Below are 22564 nucleotides of genomic sequence, written 5' to 3' on the forward strand. Positions count from 1 at the left end.
CAACAGTTGGCTGCCTTGTACATGATCCTTAACCTTATTTTTCAATCATATTTCCACGTATCAGCATAAGTCTGTGCAAATTTGTCTATGTATTAAAATTGTATAAAGTTGTCTGGTTCTTATGATCAGCTTTATGGATCAACCCCCAGGTCATTGAAATTAATCATGTGGGGTTTGACAAAAATTAAAAATACGTTGTAGAATGTTTATTACAACACCCAGAAACTTTGATTCTATAGGCGGTGCTGCACCATCCCGAGTTTGCTCAATCTCGAGATTTTAGCCCGATCGGCCTATTTCGCGATTAATCTCGAGATTCAAGAAACCCCGTCTCCACCATCGCAAGAAGAGCGATTCCTGCTCGAGCGAGGCAACAAGCCCGATATTCCGAGCATGCGCACTTTCGGATCTTGGAGTTTCAACGGCCCGCGCTTTTGAATAACTTCCCGCGATATGCAAGCAATGTACTCCTTTCACTAGCACTTTCGCCGAGTTCGACCGGTGTTATGCAACAATCCTCTCAGCTCAGCGAGTGAAGAAGTGATGTATTCTTCGTTAAATATGATGGCGGAGTAGGAGGCAACGACAGAGAGAGAGAGAGAGGGAGAGAAGGAGGAAAGAAATGCTATTTGCTCACATTTTGCGAAGGAATAAGACGACACTGCTGTCAGTGTTGTTATTGAATATGACCATCGTCGATGAGCGCCTCCCCCTTCGGTCTGGTCTCTCCCAAAATCCATTCACAGGTGGGACACCATCGTTGCTGATTAGGCAATTGATGAACGCTATTCGCGATAATAGCTAGTTGACTTTCGCACGTGTTTATGTTTTGACCAAGGCGGAAGTGGAACGCGAATTGCATTATGGACTGACGTCATGAATAAATTACCCCGAGTCCAATTCTCGAGTGCGTCTGCACCTACGAATTAGTGGGATAATTCGTAAAATAGCGCGCTATTTTGCAAATAAACCCGAGTTGACTTGGGATTGCAATCTCGAGATTAATCCTACGAACTAGCGCGATAATTGCGTCTCCACTGCAAACTATCTCGAGATTTTTCAGATCGGGATAATTTGCCGGATCAGAAATAGCACGCTAATTTGAAAACTCGGGATGGTGCAGACGGCCCTTATGTCCCCCAGGACAGGGATAATCCCTGTTTCATTGTTTTCTAACCAGGTGGTTGATACATGAATAATTAAAAGGTACTGTTTTTTTATCTCTCTGCCCTCAGTCATTTGATCTGGAGGTAAAAATAACTTAAGGTGAGAGTACTTAATGACAAATGATATCAGTCATTTTATTCACTTATATTCATGGCTAATGGATTTTTCTATGTACCTTTCACTTTTTCAATTGCTTCCACTACCTTCTTTAATACCTGATTTCATCCTTCAATAATATTCTAAATTCCTTCTTTGTTTTTCCCTACTGGACTCCCATCCTCTCTCCTCCCATGTAATTTATTCTTCACCCCCCCCCCCTTCTCTCTCTATCTCTCTTTGTCCTGTTTATTGCATTCGCCCCTCACCTTTCATCTCGTTACATCTATCACTACCTCTTTTGATGTTTGTCTACATTTATCTCTCTTTCTTTCCTCTATCCATCTCATTTTCCAATCCTCCTCTCTATATGCCCTTTTGATGTTGTATTTTGGTCTCCTTTTGATATTGTCCTTTTCTTATTGACTCTCTACCTATATAGAGCCCTATTACTGAATCAATGGGAGACAGCAGTAGACCTGATCCTCAAACCAAGAGAAGGAGGTAAGATGATATGAAATTGTCAATTTATTAAATATCGTTCTTAACCTGCATCTTAAAATGTGTATGTTAGTGAAAAAAAATTATTGAATATCGTTCTTAGCCTGCCTCTTAAAAATGTATATGTTAGTAATAAAACAACTAAGAAGGAAAAATTTAATGTGAGCTCAAAATATACTTCAAGTTCTACATGTTGATGAAATATTGCTATAATTGTGTATTAAAACACCCACATTTTCAGGCCTAGTTTCCAATTCCAAATCATTACAACCTGTAAGCCACGGAAATTTTAATGCTAGAATCCTTCCAATTCTTCTGTTTTTGCGACACTTCCCAGTTTTGAGATGAAGAACTTTTGTGACATAGTGTAGTACACAATCATATGACACTTTCCACTCAGTATACATGCACACCCCCCACACACACATATATATAGACCCCCATTTTAAGACCAGGATTTAGTTCCAGAGCCCCTTATTTTCAAAGTCAACACAGCACATAGGCATCATGATACAGTCGGGAGACTTCCCTCCCCTTGGTATTTCATAATGTTGATATCCCTTCACATCATAAAATACGGTGTTAGAATAGCTATACTAACCCATGAACAGCCTAGGTTTGTATGGTAGGGCTAATTGATAGATGCTTTGGCCTGATCATAATAATTGGATTACCCCTTACCGGTAATTGGTAGGGATGGACATTTCAGAGAATTTAATAGCAGGTGTGTTCACTTAACAGCTGAGAGATTAATATTGATCCTTATAGATAATGAATATTAAAATAACGGTCTTATAAATGCTAAATATACATAGAGTTGCAAAACTCATAGTTGTTTTTCATGCAGAACACACACATTAAATTGAGCATTTTGTGTATATCCTTAGCATTTAATTTGGATAGAATTTGATCCATGTGCAGATTTTCGTTGCCATGCTCCAGAATGAAAGTTATTGCCTCTGCAACATTTGATGCCTCATATCCCATTGACTTTGGATGTAAAATTGTTGCTGAGCTTTGTTGTGTCATATATCAATGAATCATTATTTTGAAGAATGCTGCAACATCTCAATTTCATTAGAATCAAATAAATGTGGATTCTTTTCAAGGTTCCTGGCTATCCTTAATCATCTTGACTGAGCTTTATTAATCTAGTTTTAAAGATGATGTGTTGGATTTTAAAAAATGTGAGTTCTCTGAACAAATGGTATGGTTTCAGGAGCTTATAACCATAGAGTGATGCTTATGAAACAGGGCACAGGTTATACCAGTTGATGGCATTTGGTTTCAATTAAGGCACCTCGGGATGGGGAATGTTTGGCAGTCTGCCATCATGATTACTTCATCTACGCACCTCTTGTAACAATGCTCCAATATCCTATACTGGTCAGGAATGATTTGAGACGATGTTAATCACATGATATTGACAAGTGTTTATCATTTTATAATGTTCATCTTTGTTTAATACTCCCCTGGATCTCCAAGAAGTGTGAAAAAATGCCATGTCACAGCTTAAAAGAATAGAAAAAATTTCATGTTTTATTTATTCTCCTAGGATTATGTCTCATGTTTATTGTAAAAAGTTATAGATTATAGATTCAATGAACTTGTAACTAGGTTGAATGTGTATAAAGCCCATGGGAATTACAGATATTAGTAATTGTGTTAAACCATTTTAAGAAAGTTTTTTCGATAGATCATTCCAAGTTTATCAAGTCATTTTTATAATAATTTTCAAATTCTACCTTTTATGTTTAATATGAAATAAATTCAAACTGAATTCTTAATTTATATCTCTGTAGGGAGGTTTGACAATTTAAGCAAATATCACTTGAAATGATAGAGACTGGTTAAAATTTAGTAAAATTGAAAGTCTCTTGAATAAACACAATGTGTGTGCTTGTATTATATCTTGGCATTTAGCTTACAGAAAAGAACTGTCTAATGATAAATGCCTTGCTTATTTTTTGCTTTACTGAGCAATAACCATACTCATTTTGAACCATGATCATTTGCCACATTCTATTTCATTTCATGTTTATAAATGCATGTAATTTGATGCTGCAAGAAAATTACTTTCAAATCAACATGTAGCGAATTGCAGGAATGTTGATTTGCAATTGATTGCAAATCAATTACAAATTTAATATGTTTACTCAAAGGACTTATGCATGATTTTAAATTGAACACAAATCTCTTATATGTTTTTCACACTGCACTTTTTTTCCTTAACCCCCCCCCTTAGCCCCACCAATTTCCCGGGGTTAAGCTTAGCCCACTTCGTTTTCACACTACGTTTAAGCAAAGTGGGCTAGCACGGTAAATAGTACGGTACTATCTGGCCCTGCAAAAAAGCAGGGTTAGCTGAAAGCCAGAATGTCTGCTTTATCTTCTTTTCAATTCAAGATGACAACAGGTGGAGAGAGCATTGGATGAAGACCAGGGATGCTAAGAGTACATTGGAGATGCTTCCTCACCATAAGAAAAGCGCTGTTGAGCAGCAGCTGTTAAGAGGCTTACTCAAGTCAAGGAATGATTACCAGGCATCCTTTTATTCAGTGAGTAAAACTTTTAGAAATATATTTTTACTGATAGCATGCCTGCATTCTCAATTTACCTATGTTTTCACTCAATACAAATGTCAGAATTGTTACTTTTGCAGGAGCATTTGTTGTTTTAATGCAGTCGGATTTGTAGTGTTCAAATAATAGTTTCTCTGTCTGTCTGTCTGTCTCTTCTCCCTCTCAATGTTTTTTTTTTGTGTATACAGATTCCTCGCAATACACGTCTCATCTACCTCCACAGTTATCAGAGTTATATTTGGAATGTCATTGTCACACAAAGGCTACAGAGGGATGGCTTCAAAGCGGCTGTTGGGGATCTAGTCCAAAAAAGCGTTGAAAATGGTTATTATAATTTTTCCTTCTTATTGGCTAATACTTTTCCTTTAAGGCTGGTTAAGGAAATGTTTAAAATATGGTTACATGAATGTGTATACAAAATGTGAATTTTGGCATTGGTTGTGGACATACAGTAGTATTATAAGATCATGTGGGATGAGACCAAACAGAAAGTTATGAAATTTTTATTGTTGATTCTGATTGGCATTGACATAAATTCATGAGGATAGGTGTTATTGTTTAGTCTGACCAATGCATTCAAAGAAATCATATGAATTATGTTCCAACAGGGACTTACTGTTGCATGGAGTAGCAGGAGCTATAATAACCTGTATTTTGTTTATAAGTAAATAGGGTCTTCTTGTCCTTTTTTCTGAAAATTCAGTATAAAGATATTAAGGTCTACTACTTTCTCTCACAAAATTTTCATAAATGCACAAGAATTGATATTGATGTAATACTTCACAAATATTTACAAATGTATGTTGTCCCTAACATGTGAATATCAGATATTGCAGTATGAGAATTGTTTGGACTCCAGTTGGTACCCCCTCTGAAATTTTTGACATGTGATAAGCAAAAAGATTTAAATGCATGTTTGATATTCTTTTCATTTTCAGAAGTTCTTGCTTTACCCAGGGTGGAGTATGTAACAGAAGAGAACGAAAATGATTTCACCATTTATGATGTAGTCTTGCCTCTACCAGGACATGGTGTCAAATACCCTCTACATCAAGGTAAGAGAGAGATAGAGAAAGAGATGGACAAGTACATATGCATTTGGTAAATGCTATCTATAGAAGAGTGTTCACTGTCTGAGATGACAGAGGATAGGTAGACAGATGGATGGATGGATAGATAGATAGGTAGAAAGGTAGGTAATTTTTGTCTCGCCTGCGTAGCGGAGCGAGACATAGGTATCACTATTTCCGGTGTCGGTGGCGTCGTCGTCGTCAACAATTGTGTTGTACACCTAATAACTTTCTATAGCTTCGAGGTGGGATCACCAAATTCATACCAGAGGTCCATCTCCTGAAGGCACAGGTCAAGTTTGAATATGAGTCAAATTTGAATAAGGCCAAAGGTCAAAGGTCAATGAACTTTCCATGACTGGCACTGTGCTGTGTTGTACACATAATAACTTTGTACACCCAATAACTTTCTATAGCTTTGTGGTGGGATCACCAAATTCATACCAGAGGTCCATCTCCTGGAGGCACAGGTCAAGTTCGAATATGAGTCGAATTTGAATAAGGTCAAAGGTCAATGAACTTTCCATGACTGGCACTGTGCTGTGTTGTACACACAATAATTTTCTATAGCTACGAGGTGAGATCGCCAAATTCATAACAGACGTCCATCTCTTGAAGGTACAGGTCAAGTTCGAATATGAGTCGAATTTGAATAAGGTCAAAGGTCAATGAACTTTCCATGATTGGCGCTGTGCTGCACACACAATAACTTTCTATATCTTCGAGTTAGGATTGCCAAATTCATACAAGAGGTCCTTGAAGGTGCAGGTCAAGTTATAATGTGAGTTGAATTTGATTAAGGTCAAAGGTCAATGAACTTTCCATGACTGGCACTGTACTGTGTTGTACACATAATAACTTTTTATATCTTCGAGGTAGGATTGCCAAATTCAAACAAGAGGTCCATCTCTTGAAGGTTCAGGTCAAGTTCGAATGTGAGTTGAATTTGATTAAGGTCAAAGGTCAATGAACTTTCCATGACTGGCACTGCTGTGTTGTACACACAATAACTTTCTATAGCTTCGAGGTGGGATCGCCAAACTCGTAACAGAGGTCCATCTAAGTCATATAGCATACATGTAGTTTTGACATGCAGTCTCTTCATGACTGCAATATGCGGGCGAGACAACGCTTGGCATTTGCCTTGTTAATATTTTTAATGTTTTAAATATGTAATGAGTCACTTGTATGTAAGTCTGTATACATGGCTGCAACTCATTTTGTGGTCATGGAAAGTCAGGGAAAAGTCAGGGAATTTGGAAAATTTGTGAAAAGTCATGGAAAAGTCATGGAATTGCTTTTACCTCTTGGCTATGGCAGTTTTCCAGTTTGTCGTATCTCGCAACTCTCATACTCTGCTATTATAATTGGTGTTCATGATTTCCATTTTTCCCAGTTTTATGACATCCAAAATTCTACATAACTCCCAGGACATCACGGGAAGTCATGGAAAGCAGCAATTTAGTCATGGAAAAGTCATGGAATTCTGTTTTCAAATTTTTGTGGGAACCCTGGGATAGATAAATAGATAGATACATATAGATAGACAATGATTTAAAGATACATAGAGCGAAGTGGGGACTGAGGGCGAGAGTAACCAAACAGAGAAACTGCAAGAGAGAGAGAGAGAGAGAGAGATGGATTATTACAGAAATCAGGAAGAGACAGACACACAGGGAGAGAAAACTTTTTAGAGATAAGAAGGATAAAGATACTGACAGAGAGAATCAAGAGACAATATCAGACATGTAGAGTAGGTTGCAGTACCTGCACTGGACTAGAATACCCCCTCCCAATAACATGCTTCTAGATTTAGACTGTAGATTAAACATCTCTTTCCATGAAGACGGCACGTGGAATGATTGATGAGAACTTGATTGATAATGAAATTCACAAAAATTCTGGAACAATATTTTGACTCAGCTTCAAAAAGTATAAATCAGAAAATACTTTATATTTCAAATACACTCCCCTGAAGAGCAAAAGGAGCTTTAGATTATTTCAGCCATTGTTTATGTTTTCTTCAACATGGTGTAAAATTGTTCAGTAACAAAACTAGACAACATTTTTGTCTCAAAGTCCCTGGGATATGAGGTAGTTAAATGTGTTGCCGAGGCAACAGAAATATGCGGACCAGTCAATTTGCTGTAAAAATATAGCACAAAAAAACAAGCACAAAGTCAGTGCAAAGTAATCTGTCATGAGTGTGTGGATAATCACATGACATCATTCAACATCTCCTGTTAATAACAAAAATAGTATTACATCCAATTTTGGAGTCCGGAAATCATGGTGAAATCATCATGATATTTGTCTTCACAATCTTGGACTATTCTTTGGGCATTTATAAGCATAAGGGATGTAATTTTTCTCACCATAAAAGGACTACGTGAATTGTTGGTGAGAATTGTTGTATCATATCTGAACGAGGCTGTAGTTATCATGACACTGTTATATTTGCATATAAACCCCTCAAAAAAAGTTTGGAAATCTGAGCTTGGCCATTAATTTCTCCCAACTTCCAATTTTACACAATGCATATTTGACATCATTCAAAAGATCATTTAATTCTCTTTAAAATGATACCATGCTTGTTATGATCATGCCATCACGAAAAGAGCAGGATTCAAAAGTGTTGGATGAGGTCTGAATTGAAAAGCTGCAAAACGAGCAGATATACTTGTAGTCATGAAGGGTCAATACAGAACATGATTCTGTTGTCAGTGTCAATAGAGATGAAAATCCATTCAAATCGAGCCCCTGCTTCTTCATTTTTTACGTTTTGTTGTGGTTTATGTATGGTTTGAGTCGTGGTTTGAAATACCCATGCATGTTTGTTTGTTTGTTATGTTTTTGCTTGTGCAGAGGTGTGTTTGATTCCATGTTAATGTTGATGTAAAGGTGCATAAAAACAAAAGTAACCACTGAGAAACTCACTCATCACCACAGAAAAAAGAACTGTGACTTTCAATATTGTGTCATTTTGCAACCTTAAAATTTTGACCTTGCCCCACATTTCAAGGCACTGCACCTCCATGTGAACCATAATCATGTAGGGTATCATTTTAAAGAGAATTAAATGATATATTCATTGATATTAATTACACATTGATATTAACTAGAACCGAGGAGGGATTATCGATCAAATTCAAAAGAAACCGCTGAGAAACTCACTCATCACCACAGAAAAAAGATTAGTGACTTTCAATATTGTGTCATTTTGCAACTTTTGAATTTTGATCTTGCCCCACATTTCAAGGCACTGCACCTTTATGTGAACCATAATCATATCATGTAGGGTATCATTTTAAAGAAAATTAAATAATCTATTCATTGATATTCACATAAAAACCGAGGAGGGATTATCGATCAAAGTCAGATTTCCAAACTTTTTTTGAGGAGTTTAGATGGATGTTTACTGGATGCACACACTATTCATAGAAAAACAATTGATTTGTGATTTCCACCCTTTTTCGTTCTGTTAATTGACATGTTTTTTATTTTTATTCATTTTGATATGACTATATAGCTGGAAAATGGTATACTGAAGAGCTTGCCAAAGATGGTCTGACAGTGGAGATGCTGAAAAATTCCAATAGGTAGGCTAAATCAATGATTAAAATATTAATATGGTCCCTATAGGTGTTTATATCCAGGTTGATGTTTATATTAAAGCTGTTTAAAAGTAATGCATAGGCATGGCCTCTTCGTGTGTGCTAAATAAGATTCTCAATCATTTTGATTCATTTCTGAAAAAATAAGAAATTTGTTCTTTCCTGATTGAAATTTGGAAGAAAAAAAAAAATCAGTTTATAATTATAGGGGTAAGTGTTAACAAACATCTAAATGCAAAGTTTACTGTTTGCAAAAATTTGAGTGTGCTGTGTGAAATTCAGTCCAACTTGTTTGAAATACCAGGAAAAATATTGTAGACCAGGGGAGTGTTTCATCAACATGTTCATTTTCCTTGATTATGATTGGCTAAGAGGTACTGTTACCATAGTAACTGTCTGATAAAACGTCTGACAAGTCCTTTCATGATGAAACGCTCCCCAGATGATGATCTGGTTGTGGACATAGTAGGATAAGACCATGTGGGATGAGACCAAACAGAAAGATGAAATTTTGATTGTTGATTCTGATTAGTTGATAGTGGGTACATTGAACAATGTGAACATGCCATGATGATGATGATCTTATGTCAGCCATCGCCATCTTGTGATTGCTTGCTAACCTTTGCATTCTAGGGCCTTGGTCTGGGGATTAAATGTAAAAGAAAACTGCTGTTCTTCTCATTACCAGACAGTTTCAGAACGGAACATGATAAAAAGTGGTATCACATTCGACTACCCATAGTTACCCCACTTATTTAAACTGTGGTATAAATATTCCATCTTTGTAAGTGTGGGCCAGTAATTTAAGATTGAGGGCATTTCGATTGGAACATATCCTACAGTATAGACAATTTACCAATTAATAATTCAAGCTATAAACTCAGTCTCTTTGAAAGTGTACTACCATCAGTATACTGCTGTTTAGATTCACAGATTGAACTTAGTCATACAATGAGTGAATGATAGATGGGGCTATTGCAATTTAGCAACGTGAGAAAATTTATCAGAAAAAAAGTAATTATAAATAGATAACATAAAAGACGTAGAAAAATACAAGTGAAGTTGACTGACTGACTGACTGAATGAATGAACGAACAAACAAATGAATGAATGAATAAATGAATAAATGACAAAATACTTCAGTAATGTATACGAATAGTGTTTGAAATTATTGATTTATTTCAATTTTTAGATAAGATACAAATAATTCTGAGTAATAAGTACATGAACATGTATCTTGAAATCTAAAGGAGGCAAAAGATAACCATAACTACCAAAGGCAATATTCTTGCAATAAAGATGAATTTGTACTGGGTATGTAATGCTTACCAGCCCCTCCACCCTTGTTCTACTTGAATTGCTCAATCCCTGCTCAAGTTTTTGCAGTAATATTCCTATAGGCATTGATTGTAGTACAATGATTCTTTATCAAATATTCCACATACCGTATGCCTTGATTAGGGCTATTTCATAAAGCTGTTTGTAAATTATGCATGACTGGTGATCATTTCTTGTGCTAGATGACCCACATATTCATTTTCAATGTTGGGATAGAAGTTTCTATAATGATCAAATCTTGACAAATAATTAAATTTGCATTCAAATGTTTGTTGACAACAAAAATTTTTAATTGAAAAAGTTGGGATTTTAATTTAAGCTGATGGAAATACAGATCAGTGAGAATCTCATATAGCACAAGAATTGGTCATTAGTCCAGTTCACAACAATCTATTACACCAACAGATAGTATAGCAGTCGCCGCAGTAGTCGACATACACTTTGCTTTAAGTGAAGTCATCCAGCCACAGTCACAAGCCAATGTATGAATGAAAATATAATAAGCATGCGCAGTGCAAGCCTCCCTGTGCCCATTACAGCCTTCCATCAAAACAAGGCTACAATTTTTATCATCTAAGATTGATATAGAATTTAACTTTTGTTTATTAAACATGACTTATGAGAGGTAGAAAGATAAAATACATTAGTAGACTGTTCAGTATGTGGTTTTTTTTTACATCCTTCTAAAGGACTTCAACTCCTCCATTTAATACCAACATCTCAATAATGTGCTGAATACAAACTGCTTGCATATATCTGAATCATATGCTACATACATCAGGTTATTATTTGTATAAAATGTAACATACTATGATTTTTACTTTATTACCTCTGTTTAGACACATATATACTGCATATATATATATATACATAAGTATCTCTGTTTAGGTGTGAGCACACATCTACTGTAATTTCAGAAAGCAATATTACCGTTTACTCAGAATGGGTCTATATATATACTAGTATTCCATCGCTCACATTGACATTATTTTTCATTACTCAAGTCACATAGTAAAGGCCCTGTTACATTGTTCTGTGCCAGCCTTGCATATGACTTGTGGATGACATTTTTTCTACCCACAGGTTGCCAGCACATACACATACACAAATAACATAATGTTCGTCGCATACACTTTGCTTATTACGTGACGTCATCCAGCCACAATCGCAAGCCAATTTATGAATAAAAATCTAGTAAGCATTCACATTGTAAGCATCCCAGTGTCCAGCACAACATGGCATCAAAACAAGTTTGCAATTCTCCATCACCTTGTACCAAGAATAGAATGTCACTTTTGCTTATTTAAAGGAAAGGCAGTTTTGGATGATCTATTTTTTTATCGATATCGCACATGTAAGCATATGTTGATTACTTCTCGCTTTTCCATCAAAATCATACAGAATAGCGCCAGTGTCGCATCGTATTCGTCAGAGTTTACATAATCTATCGCAACGTGTACAAAGTCGATGGAGTGCATGGTTTCGGAGCGCTGCATGAATATGCACGAAATTGCCAAATCTTGATAATTGTTTATTGATACTTAAACATCTGTTCACGAACCAAGACCATTTTAAGTGTAGAAAATATGGCTGGATATCGTTATCGCTATCGATACTTTTGCATACCTTTCAGCCAAATTATTTTTGTGACCATGTGATCATGACATCATCTGCGCGATGAACCAGTCAGCGGTCTCCAAATCGCTGCCATGAGCTGTGTGGAGCTTGGCTGTCTGTGTCACACAGTCAATGGGCAACATTTCGATGTGGTCAGCATTGACAGATGCATTTGTGACAGGGTCTTGACAGTTTGAGTGTGGGGAAAGCTTTCCAGGCAGCATTTGTATAGCCATAATATTATTGGATACATCTGAAATCTTGCATATAATGTCACATCTGATGTGTTATGCAAATCATTATGTGCAGTCTTAACTTTTTTTAATATTTAATCTGTTTCATATTGATTTTGACCACTCTCACATCAATACTTTCATTGGAAAATAATCTCATAGATTTTATTAAACTCTATCAACCTCCGATCAGGAGTATGAGAGTCTCAACAAGAACATATTTACAATAATGAATATGCGTATAAAAATGAATGTGAATCTGTGTATAAAAATGAACATATTTACAGTGATGAATACAATTGTTTGCATTGTAAAAATATATTTTGCAAAAGGTTAATACTACAACAACAATAAAACCCACTATAAACTAATATTTTGCTGTGTTTAACACAATTATATTGTATAACGCACTGGTTTTTTAACCACCCTGCCACTTCTAGTAGTTACATTCACTCTGGTAACTGTATTATTATCAAAAAGCCTTTCATCAGTACGTGATTTAGAGAAGTACAACATTACTATTCTAATGAATTTTACAAGTTTTTTCAAATGGCACCTTTTATTTACACTAAAAAATCTTCCCATTTGGTAAGCACATGGTCTTCTATCCTTTGGGTATGTACATCTGTCTTTCTAAAGGACACACAAATAAATAATGGAACTCATCTCTAACTTCCTTCAGCGAGCATAATGGACATAAATCATCATTCACTGATTCTCGAGAAAATTGATTGTTATTGACGGGTAACCTATGAGACCTGCATCTGAATTTACACAATGTAGTTGCATCAGTGTCACTTAAAATTAGGAAATATGTCTCAAACCCCAATTCTTTTTTCATCATCTTATAATTCGAACAAACATGATTAGACCATGTTGCTGCATGCCAATCTTGTTTGGACATATCCTTTAAACGCAACTTCAAGGCTTTTAGAAACCAATCAGTCCCAATTCCCTTCCCTTGTGATGAGAATATGTCACCAAAACCTGCTTTCTGTAGTATATCTTCAATGCAAGTCATCCATTTTGACGTGAACTACATAGTTGGATCTTGGTGCATATTAAAAACCAAGCCATAAATCAACAAAGTGTACTTGTCCTCCTCACCTGTCACAATTCTGAACCAAAATCCAATCATTCTACAACTGATATGACTTAATAAAGTGGAGCGCCCAGTTTCTATACATGCCATGGCATCTGGAGTAAACTTATTTACTTGTAAAATTGTTCTCAAGAACTTTCTGTGAAAAATTTCAATTTGAGCAATATCTTCATAGCCCCATACTTAACACCCATATGTCAGTATTGGTAAAATCATTCTATCAAATAATTCACACTGTGTATCAATTGACAGTTGTAATCTTTTTGCTTTTGATAATAAACTGTACAAAGCTTTCCTTGCCTGGGATACCTGCTTTGTGACTGTTAATTTGAACGTACCATTATACTTAAATCTAACTCCAAAATAGATAAAATCATCCACAACCTTCAAAACATCACCACTAAAGTTGAAAATTTGTATTTTTCTCACCTTCCCTCTGGAAAATACAACGATTTTAGTCTTGCTAGTATTTACGGTTAATTGCCACTTCTGGCAATATAATCATTAATTGCATTCAAAGCAGATTGGAGCTGGTCTGGACTTTCAGCTAGAATAATAGTGTTGTCTGCATACAACAAACAATACAAATTAACAAAATTATCCAAAACCTTACTGCTCATCTCATGGGCAAATCCAGTTATTAGATTCTGGAAAGTGTCATAAATATTGTCATTTCTCTGCGAGATGTGACACTGCTATGATTGTCACAATCATGTGTTATGAAAATTGTATTTTTTTTCTCTGTCATTTCTCTGTAAGTTCCTGTCCATCTTTTCACACAAACCAATCAAAATCACCGTTCCAAGTGGGGGCCCTTCTAATCAGCAGGAAGACCCAAGAAACGTAGGATGTATCCTCAATGCAGAACCTCACTTTATGCGACTGCGCGTATATTAAGGCATTTATTTTAAAAGAAGAGACAGAAGGCTGAGAAAAAAGAGGAATTGTTAGTCAGGCATATATTTTTTTAAATAGTCATGGATGATGATTGAAACTTATACAACAATCTAATCTAAGCAATATCGTTAGGTGCGTGACATATGGTCAGCATGGTATCAGGATATTATGGTACTAAGTAAGCCTGAGTCATATCGATTATTTTGAAAACCGGTGTTCGACAGCTTTAATTCGATCGAACATCGATGCATCGAATATTGAAGGCGGGGAAAATTTAGTCTTTTTTTGCTCCGGCCATCGCGTCGATGCGCTATGCATGCACTACGCACTGACGGTATGCGCTGGCATTGGCCGGGTTTGCGTTGCACAAGCAGATGACAGAGCAAAGTTCGTTTGTATTTTCCATGATCACAAAACACAAAAAAGGCCGGGGACCAATGCAGAATTCTTCCCAAAATATCTTCAACAATGATATTTGCAGATGACAACATATAAGTTTAAAATGAAACAATAATAAAGACATGAATCACGCAGAGTCGATCCGAATGATTTTCGGTCAACTAGCATTCGCAGTCCAGACTCGTACTTGCATTCACCAGCCCCGTCCGCAGCCCCGTATACTCACTCTCCCAAAACGACAGGCGTGCTTGTCAGCGCCAGCAAACAAGTGCAACCAACGGAGACCGCTGTAACTTGCCTGAGATTGTGTAATTGGATCCAAAATGAGCTCTAAATAAATTTTGGGGAATAAATAAGTTATTTTCTCTGGATGGTCATTTGAATTGCTATTCAATGCTGATATAACGATTGTGAGGAAAGATTGTGGAATATCATGACGAAAAACCTCCATTTGAGAACACTATACCCCATTTTCCCTTGCAATAAATTCTTTTCTCCAAGTACGACAAACCCTACTGCCCCAAACATGCAATGTAAGTATCAAAACACCTGTTTCTTGACCTCGGTCCGAAGATAACACAACAGCCCGGCATATACAGTCACAGCAGGGGGCCACACACGATGGGATGCATGCCCAGCGCTGAGTGCGGACCCGGTAAGAATGACGTCATTTCTATTCGCTTACTTTCCTTATTTCGAGGTCGATTTTCTTCGTTCGAAATTAAAAATGAACTAACATTGAATTTCTGAATACAATATGCCTTTGAAAACGTGATTAAATATCGAATACAATAATTTCATTCAGAAGGTCCTACTACAGGCAGAGAAGTCTTACGTAATAGCACAGCTGTTGTTTATCATTTCGTCCTTGGCTCAACGCTCATAATCTGGCCTGTGGAGGTGAGACAGCGGGGATTACCTGGCCAAGCGGGGTTGATCAGGCGGGTGTTTCATAAAGCTGTTCGTAAGTTAAGAGCGACTGGTGATCCTGTCTTGCGGTAAATGGTACACACCATTGGCGATAATCACCAGTCGCTCTTTAAGTCGCTCTTAACTTACGAACAGCTTTATGAAATGGCTCCCTGGGCTTGGAAATGATGTTTTAGATTTTCAAATGCAAAATGGGGTGAAATACCGCAGTTTGCAATCTGAACTGCGGTACGTTCTCAAACGGGGGTTTGACGTAATGTGAGTTATGACGATGTTCGAGAAATAATCCTGACAATCCATTTGTTAAGACACAATTGAGCATGCGATCGAAATAAATACAAATGTTTCGAATCAAGCCCTAAATTCATATAAATTACGATTTAACAAGATTTTATGGTAATACTAAGAATATTGACGATGTCAGCAAAGTATGTTATGTTCATATGGAAGAATTAATACTTGCATTATTTCTTTTGTTATTCCATCTCTGGACGTCTCCTCCGAGCTCCGAGAAAAGAAGCACAATGCGCATGCGCGTTCGGTGACGTATGACATATTTTCCATTCATGAAATCAGATCCCAAAGTTGGGCACAAATTAGCTTCAAATTGATGGGAAAAAATATCAAACGCAATTTTCTCTGTTTTGTCATGTAAAATGTTATTATATGGTGATATTACGATCTTGAAAAGAGTTTTTGCATGTAGACAATGTTCGAGAATCAATCCTGACGTGATAATTATTTTTTTAGACAAGTGCACTCACTCGACTCAAGTCGATCGTCATGAGATGTCCGCCATTGAAAATTGAAACGAAATACAAACGTTTTACATCAAGCTCTAAATTCATATTAATGATTATCATATGCAAATTATTGTTAAATATTACGATTAAATAATGTTCTGTGGTCATGATATTAATATTGTTCATGAAAGCAAGATTTATTTTACGTTGATCGCGTCAATTTCCGGCCATTTTCTGGTTTGATTAAAGAACAGTACTGCGCATGCACGATCGATGGCCATGACTTCCATTCATGAATTCATCGTGCATAAATTATCTCGGCACGAGCAGACGAGTAAGACTCGAACTATGATTGAAATAAACTTCAAATTAATGGTGAATAGGCATCATAATTACACAATCGGTTTCATTTTGGGGGCAATAGAAATCAAGTAAGTAGTAGTCAAGTTGGACATTACTGATATTTTGATGATTGATTGTGTGAACCAAACGAATCGGACGGCCGACGTATTTTTAAAAAAAAAATTCGATGCACCGATTTTGCAAAATCTGCACCGGTGTTCGATGACATCGATCGAACACCGATTTTAAAATCGATTCGACTCAGGCTTAGTACTAAGAAAAATGATAGAAATTTATGACCGCTAGACTCTGTCATAAATATTATCATAATTTTGCTTGGAATGGGATTATTTGCGTTTATAAATTTGCATATTATTTTGTGCACTATAGAGAAAAGATACATTTATGACAAGTTTGATGACAAATGTTATGGCATCCACCAGAATACCAATTCTGTTACATCTCTGAGAAAAGATAAAATATTGGAAAAAATATGAAATATTGAGAAAAGACTACATTCAGAATACTGCCCCAGGATTTCATGAAAGAGAGGGAACACGAGGTTATGATTTTCTGACAAGATAAAACAGTAAACCTTATACTCATCAACAAGGTAACCCCAAAAAATAGAAATTAAAATTAAAACATAATTAGATAGAAAAAATAAGATAAACAAAGTCTCCATGCACAATCTAGGGTATAAAAGGGATCATATATCCACCAAACCCCTCCTCATCTAGATCAGCAACAAGCTACAATTGGTACTATATACATAGTTTACAGAATGGTATCAAAACATACATGTAATGTTTTGCAGAAAAGTCATGCTCATTTTGGGTATGATGGAGCAATCCTTACCTTTATGTGTGCTTCTTATTTCTTTGACAATCATTTACTGGAAGTTTTTTTGTTATTGAATACCAACTGGTAATTTTATTACACTGTTTGAAATCCAGTATGAATTAAAGAATACTTATATATTGTGCATTAATACTGTTTTTTTTTCTGTAGACAATGGTTCAATTGGGTAATACATAGAAATTGCTTTTTCTAGCCTTTTGCAAGCTAGCACTTTGCTTGATTGCTCAGGGTTCGACCATGGTTAGGCCAGGGTTAGATGATTTATATGCACTGTTGTTCATACCAGCATGACTACTACAGTTGAATAAAAAATAAAATGCTAGCACAAAGAAAGCAAATGGCAGAAATTTCCCAGAAAGTGCAGAAATTTTCCATTTTGTATGGATAAACATTGGACTTTGCTCATACCGTAAGCAAAGGGCTAGCAGGTGGCTAGAAAAAATGTAATTGCTATATATACATTTGTAATTGGCCCATTTTCTACTGAGATGAATAGCAAGTTTCTGTTTAGAATAGAGTTAAACATCCTTCTTGAAGCCAACTATTTTCAGTTGAAAAAAAATCTTATTCAATCTTGTTAATATATAGCATGTTAAAGGATTAACCACTTCTCAATTCATTTGCTCTTTTATATCTTGAGTTTTCATGGACTCATAATTTCAGCTTTATTGTTGCCAAATACAACGTTCCAGGTTTCACAAATGATACAGCTGACATGAATTATAAATTGACAAAATAAAATCATGACGTTATGCATGCTAAAATACTTTATATACAACTTGAGAACAATTACTTATCTGTGATTGCACGTAATTGTAAAGCAAGAGCTCTTTCTTACGCCTTTGTTTAACAGCAAAAGCCTGCAAGCAATTGCTTATTTTCATGCATTCAGCCTAACATATTCTCTTTGAGAGGTTTATTTCTTTTTCTATCACATCCAGGGATCTGTCTCTATCTGGTGCATACAGGAAATGTGTTGTCAAACCAACTGATGTCAGCTGGTAAGTCAATTCATATCAATCAAGTGTATACCATGTTTAAATGATTTCAGTAGTTGAACTGTAGCCAATGTGACCTCTATGTCTCTTGGGTTTCTGGGCAATTGTCAGGCCAAGCATATAATATCTATTTTATTTGTCATTTTGAGATAAGTTAAATGTTTTGAAGCACCAAAATGCTTATAAATTGAATATTCTAATGGTGGGGATGATTTAATAGGGGCTAAAAGCAATACCAAATATGAGAAATGACTCCTATTAAGCTTACCAGTAATATTCTAAAGAGCAAGTGATCACTTTAGGAACCGATTCACTAAAGTATGTAGGGAACTTAAGTCAGTTTGAAAGACAAGATTGAGCTGTAATTCTGAATTGTTCCCAACTAGTCCCATATTGCCACTGTCTGTATGCAACAGAGATTGTAGTGAAAACTCAATGTTACTATTAACAAAAAAGTCATTATACAACTATCTGATACCTTCCTATAAAAATTGATGCAACACCATTTACTCCCTACATAGGTTTCTAAATTGTCCCATGTTTGCAATGAAAAGTTCTAGGTTACTTTCATCTGATTTCAAAGAACGTTCTACAAAAAGTATTGAAATTTGAATAACATAAATTTGTGATCAGAAATAGGCAAACTAAAATAGCAGAAATAGCAATCAAAGCTCAGGCCAGGTGGCTTATATAATTCTGTTGATTGGGGGGAATTGAGTGCGCTGTGGTATCATTAGATCCAAGCCTAATAAAAGATTGATATTTGACTGGGAAAACTATAAAGCCCCGAAATTGCTTTAAGGAAGAATATTTCTCAAACATTAGGTGGTTTCAGACCGCCTCGAAGTTCGCCAGTTCCAGGTATTCTCTGATCGGGAAATTTACCCCGATCAGAAAATACCAGGTATTTTGGCGGTGTGAAAGCAAACTACGCGTAATATCCCCGAAAGAAAATACCCGATAAATAGTAGGTACTTGGCGAAATTACGAGAACTTTCGCGGGGATTTTTCCAAGGTCGTGGGTATTTTGGCGGTCTGAAAGCAAATTACGGGAACTTTTAGCCCAGCGTGTCGTTGGGTGCGGCGCCGTGCATGGGTTGCTGCTGGGCTAGTGATTTTGAATTTCGCGCCTTGCTGCTTATCAGACCATACTGCGCATGCTCGTAACTTCAGGAACTTATCCCGAAGGGTATGTTTCAGGGCGGTGTGAATGCAGGAATAATTAATGGGTATTTTTCAGCCTAAAAAAGTTCTCGTAATTTAACGGGGATTCTTGTGATCGAGGCGGTTTGAAACCACCTACTATGTCAAACCCTTGTTGCAGAGGCGACTGCACCAGCTCAGGGCTTTGCTTCTGTTGTAAACCCTGATAACAAAATCCTTGTTGGAGGAACCAAGATATTTCAGTCCCAAGCGCTATCAACCCTGAATCACCCGATAATCCCTCTTATGTAACATTTCTCCTCCGCAGACGCAAGCCCAAGGGTTAGACCATAAACAACAGCTGTGATATTACGTAAGAGCAACTTTGCCTGTAGTAGGCCTTTCGGAATTAAATTATTGTATTTGATATTTAATCAAGCTTTCAATGGCATATTGTATTTTGAAATTCAATGTTAATTTGTTTTCAATTTTGAATGAAGAAAATCGGTCTCGAAATAAGGACACTATTAAAGAGAATAAAAATGATTGCATGCACTGGTGGGCCGCAGAGTTTGATTGAATCGTCATGCTGCGTATGCAATTAAGAAAGAAAGAAAGGAAGAAAGAAAGAAAGAGAAAGAATTAAAGAAAGATAGAAGCCGAGGAAGGAAAGAAGAAAGAAAGAATAACATTTAAAGGAACAAAAATAAATGTAAAGAAAGAAAAGTAAGAGGAAACACAGAAACGTGAAAGGAGATATATAGGGAGAGAGGATCCATGATTTCCAAGCGCTATCAACCTTTTATCGCCGATAATCCCTCTTATCAGGCAAGCCTGAGGGTAAGACCATAAACAACTGCTGATATTACATGAGAGCAGCTCTACCTGTAGTAGGCCTTTCAGAATTAAATTATTGCACTTAATATCTAATTAGTTTTCAGAGGCACATTGTATTTTGAAATCCAATGTTCTGTTTTCAGTTTTGAACGAAGAAAATCGTCCCCGAAATAAGGAAACTATTAAAGAGAAATAAAAATTACTGCATGCGATGGCGAGCGAGTTTGCTCGAATTATGACATAAATTCATGCTTTAGCGCCATCATATATTATTTAATGCATGATCTCATCTCTGACTAGTAGTGTGCATCCCTTCAACATGTATTTTACCAATCTGGGAGTGTTTCATAAAAATGTGACCTCTTTTTTCTCTCTTGACTGGTAAACTAGGGCCCCTTCTCTCAAAGAGAAGTGATAGTTTCCAATTAAATTCAAAATGGGATTGATCTGAACTCCTATCTCTTTACTAAGGAATTTCAGATCAATCTAATTCTGAAGTTGACTTGAATCTATTGAAAGTGTTTGTAAGACAGGGCCCAATATACAAATATTGACCGCGCATGAGGATGACTGCGTAAATTATCATTCCCGAGATGCATTTCATACCTGCCCTTTTATCACCCCAAGGCCTTGGCGGAGGGGTTATAGTAGGGCCGGTATGAAAAGCACTGAGGGAGTGATGATTTTCACTGCCATCCGGATACAGAGCATTCCATATTTGTTTTAAATACCTCCCAGGGCCGTCGCTAAAGGGGGTGTGGGGGATGCGACACCCCCCCCCACTACTCTGGATTTTGTCGGTAAATCTGCGTGCCCGTCAGGAAAAAAATGAAAGAAAGGAGAGAGGGAAAAAAGAAGGAAAGGAAAAAAGAGGGAAAAAAGAAGGAAGGGAAAAGGAAGGAAGAAAAAAAGAAAGAGAAAAAGAAAGAAAAAAGGAAAGAGAAAAAGAGAAAGAAGGAAAGAGAAAAAGAAAAGGAAAAGCAGGGGCTGTTCAATCGAAGCCTGATGGAAAATGATAAACTGTCAGGTCACCTATGGCTGTTCCAACGGCTTCATCTACTGACAATGATTAGAATTTACAGAGTTTCGGTCTTAATCGCCTAAAAAGTGAACACGCGCTTTGTAACGACAGTGATTAAAATGGCCCGGTTGTAAATTGCCAAAAACTTTCAGCTCGCGCTTCGCGCTCGCACTATTCATTTAGTGAGGTTGACACCTGTCAGAAAAATGATAAACTGTCTGGTCACGCTGGAATTTTGCAACTGCCTCATGTACCGACAGTGATTAGAATGTAAATGTCAGGTCACCCAGGGCTGTTCTAAAGGCTTCATCTACCGACAGTGATTAGAATGTCCCGATTTTAGGTCTATCAACCAAAAATTTTAGCTCGCGCTTCGCGCTCGCATTATTCATTTAGTGAGATCGACGCCTGTCAGAAAATGATAAACTGTCAGTTCACGCTGGAATTTTCCAACTGCCTCATGTACCGACAGTGATTAGAATGTAAATGTCGGGTTATCCAGGGCTGTTCCCAAGGGCTTCATCTACCGACAGTGATTAGATGTCCCAATGTTATAATGTACATCACCTAAAATGTCACGCACGCTTTTACCGGCAGTGATTGAAATGACCAGGTTGTAGTTCTAAATCATAAAAAAAAATTGGCTCGCACTTCACATCATTCATTTAGTGAGATCCATATCATCTTCACAATATTCTTACGTCTTGGACAGTGCTTAAAAGGTTCCCTAGAGGGTCAGTATGAACATAAGCTCGCGCTATGCACTCACATTATCGAGATACAAAGTTTGTTCTTTGGACCTATTGAAAAATGTTTCACGTCCAGTTTTCATCAAGTCTGAATATCAAAATTTAAGCATGATACCCTTCACTTTCATTATTACAAGAAGTGCAAAAATAGTGTTGCCTTTTTAAAGTCTGTCAGGTCTTAATAAAAAAAAATCAGCTTGCATTGTTTCATTGGATATCCAATATCTTTTATTTGGCTTAGTAATCCATTTTTCATATCAGAAAAAAAAAATCAGCTCACGGTTCATGCTAGCATCATTTAGTAATATATTTTTTGTTAAAATA

The 22564-nt window shown here is 36.5% G+C and overlaps 1 protein-coding gene across 1 annotated transcript; it reads left to right on the forward strand.

Moving 5' to 3' along the window:
* Positions 1 to 1684: 1684 nt before the first annotated feature.
* On the forward strand, positions 1685 to 20332 carry LOC129257000 (pseudouridylate synthase 7 homolog). Its single transcript, XM_054895233.2, has 6 exons — positions 1685 to 1767; positions 4171 to 4322; positions 4535 to 4670; positions 5285 to 5401; positions 8946 to 9015; positions 18434 to 20332. Exons 2-6 carry the CDS (start codon positions 4197 to 4199, stop codon positions 18495 to 18497), a joined length of 513 nt encoding a protein of 170 aa, XP_054751208.2. The 5' UTR covers positions 1685 to 1767; positions 4171 to 4196; the 3' UTR covers positions 18498 to 20332.
* The last annotated feature ends 2232 nt before the right edge of the window (positions 20333 to 22564 follow it).

The sequence above is a fragment of the Lytechinus pictus genome, chromosome 3 (genome assembly GCF_037042905.1).
Source record: "Lytechinus pictus isolate F3 Inbred chromosome 3, Lp3.0, whole genome shotgun sequence".
Taxonomy (NCBI): Eukaryota; Metazoa; Echinodermata; class Echinoidea; order Temnopleuroida; family Toxopneustidae; genus Lytechinus; species Lytechinus pictus.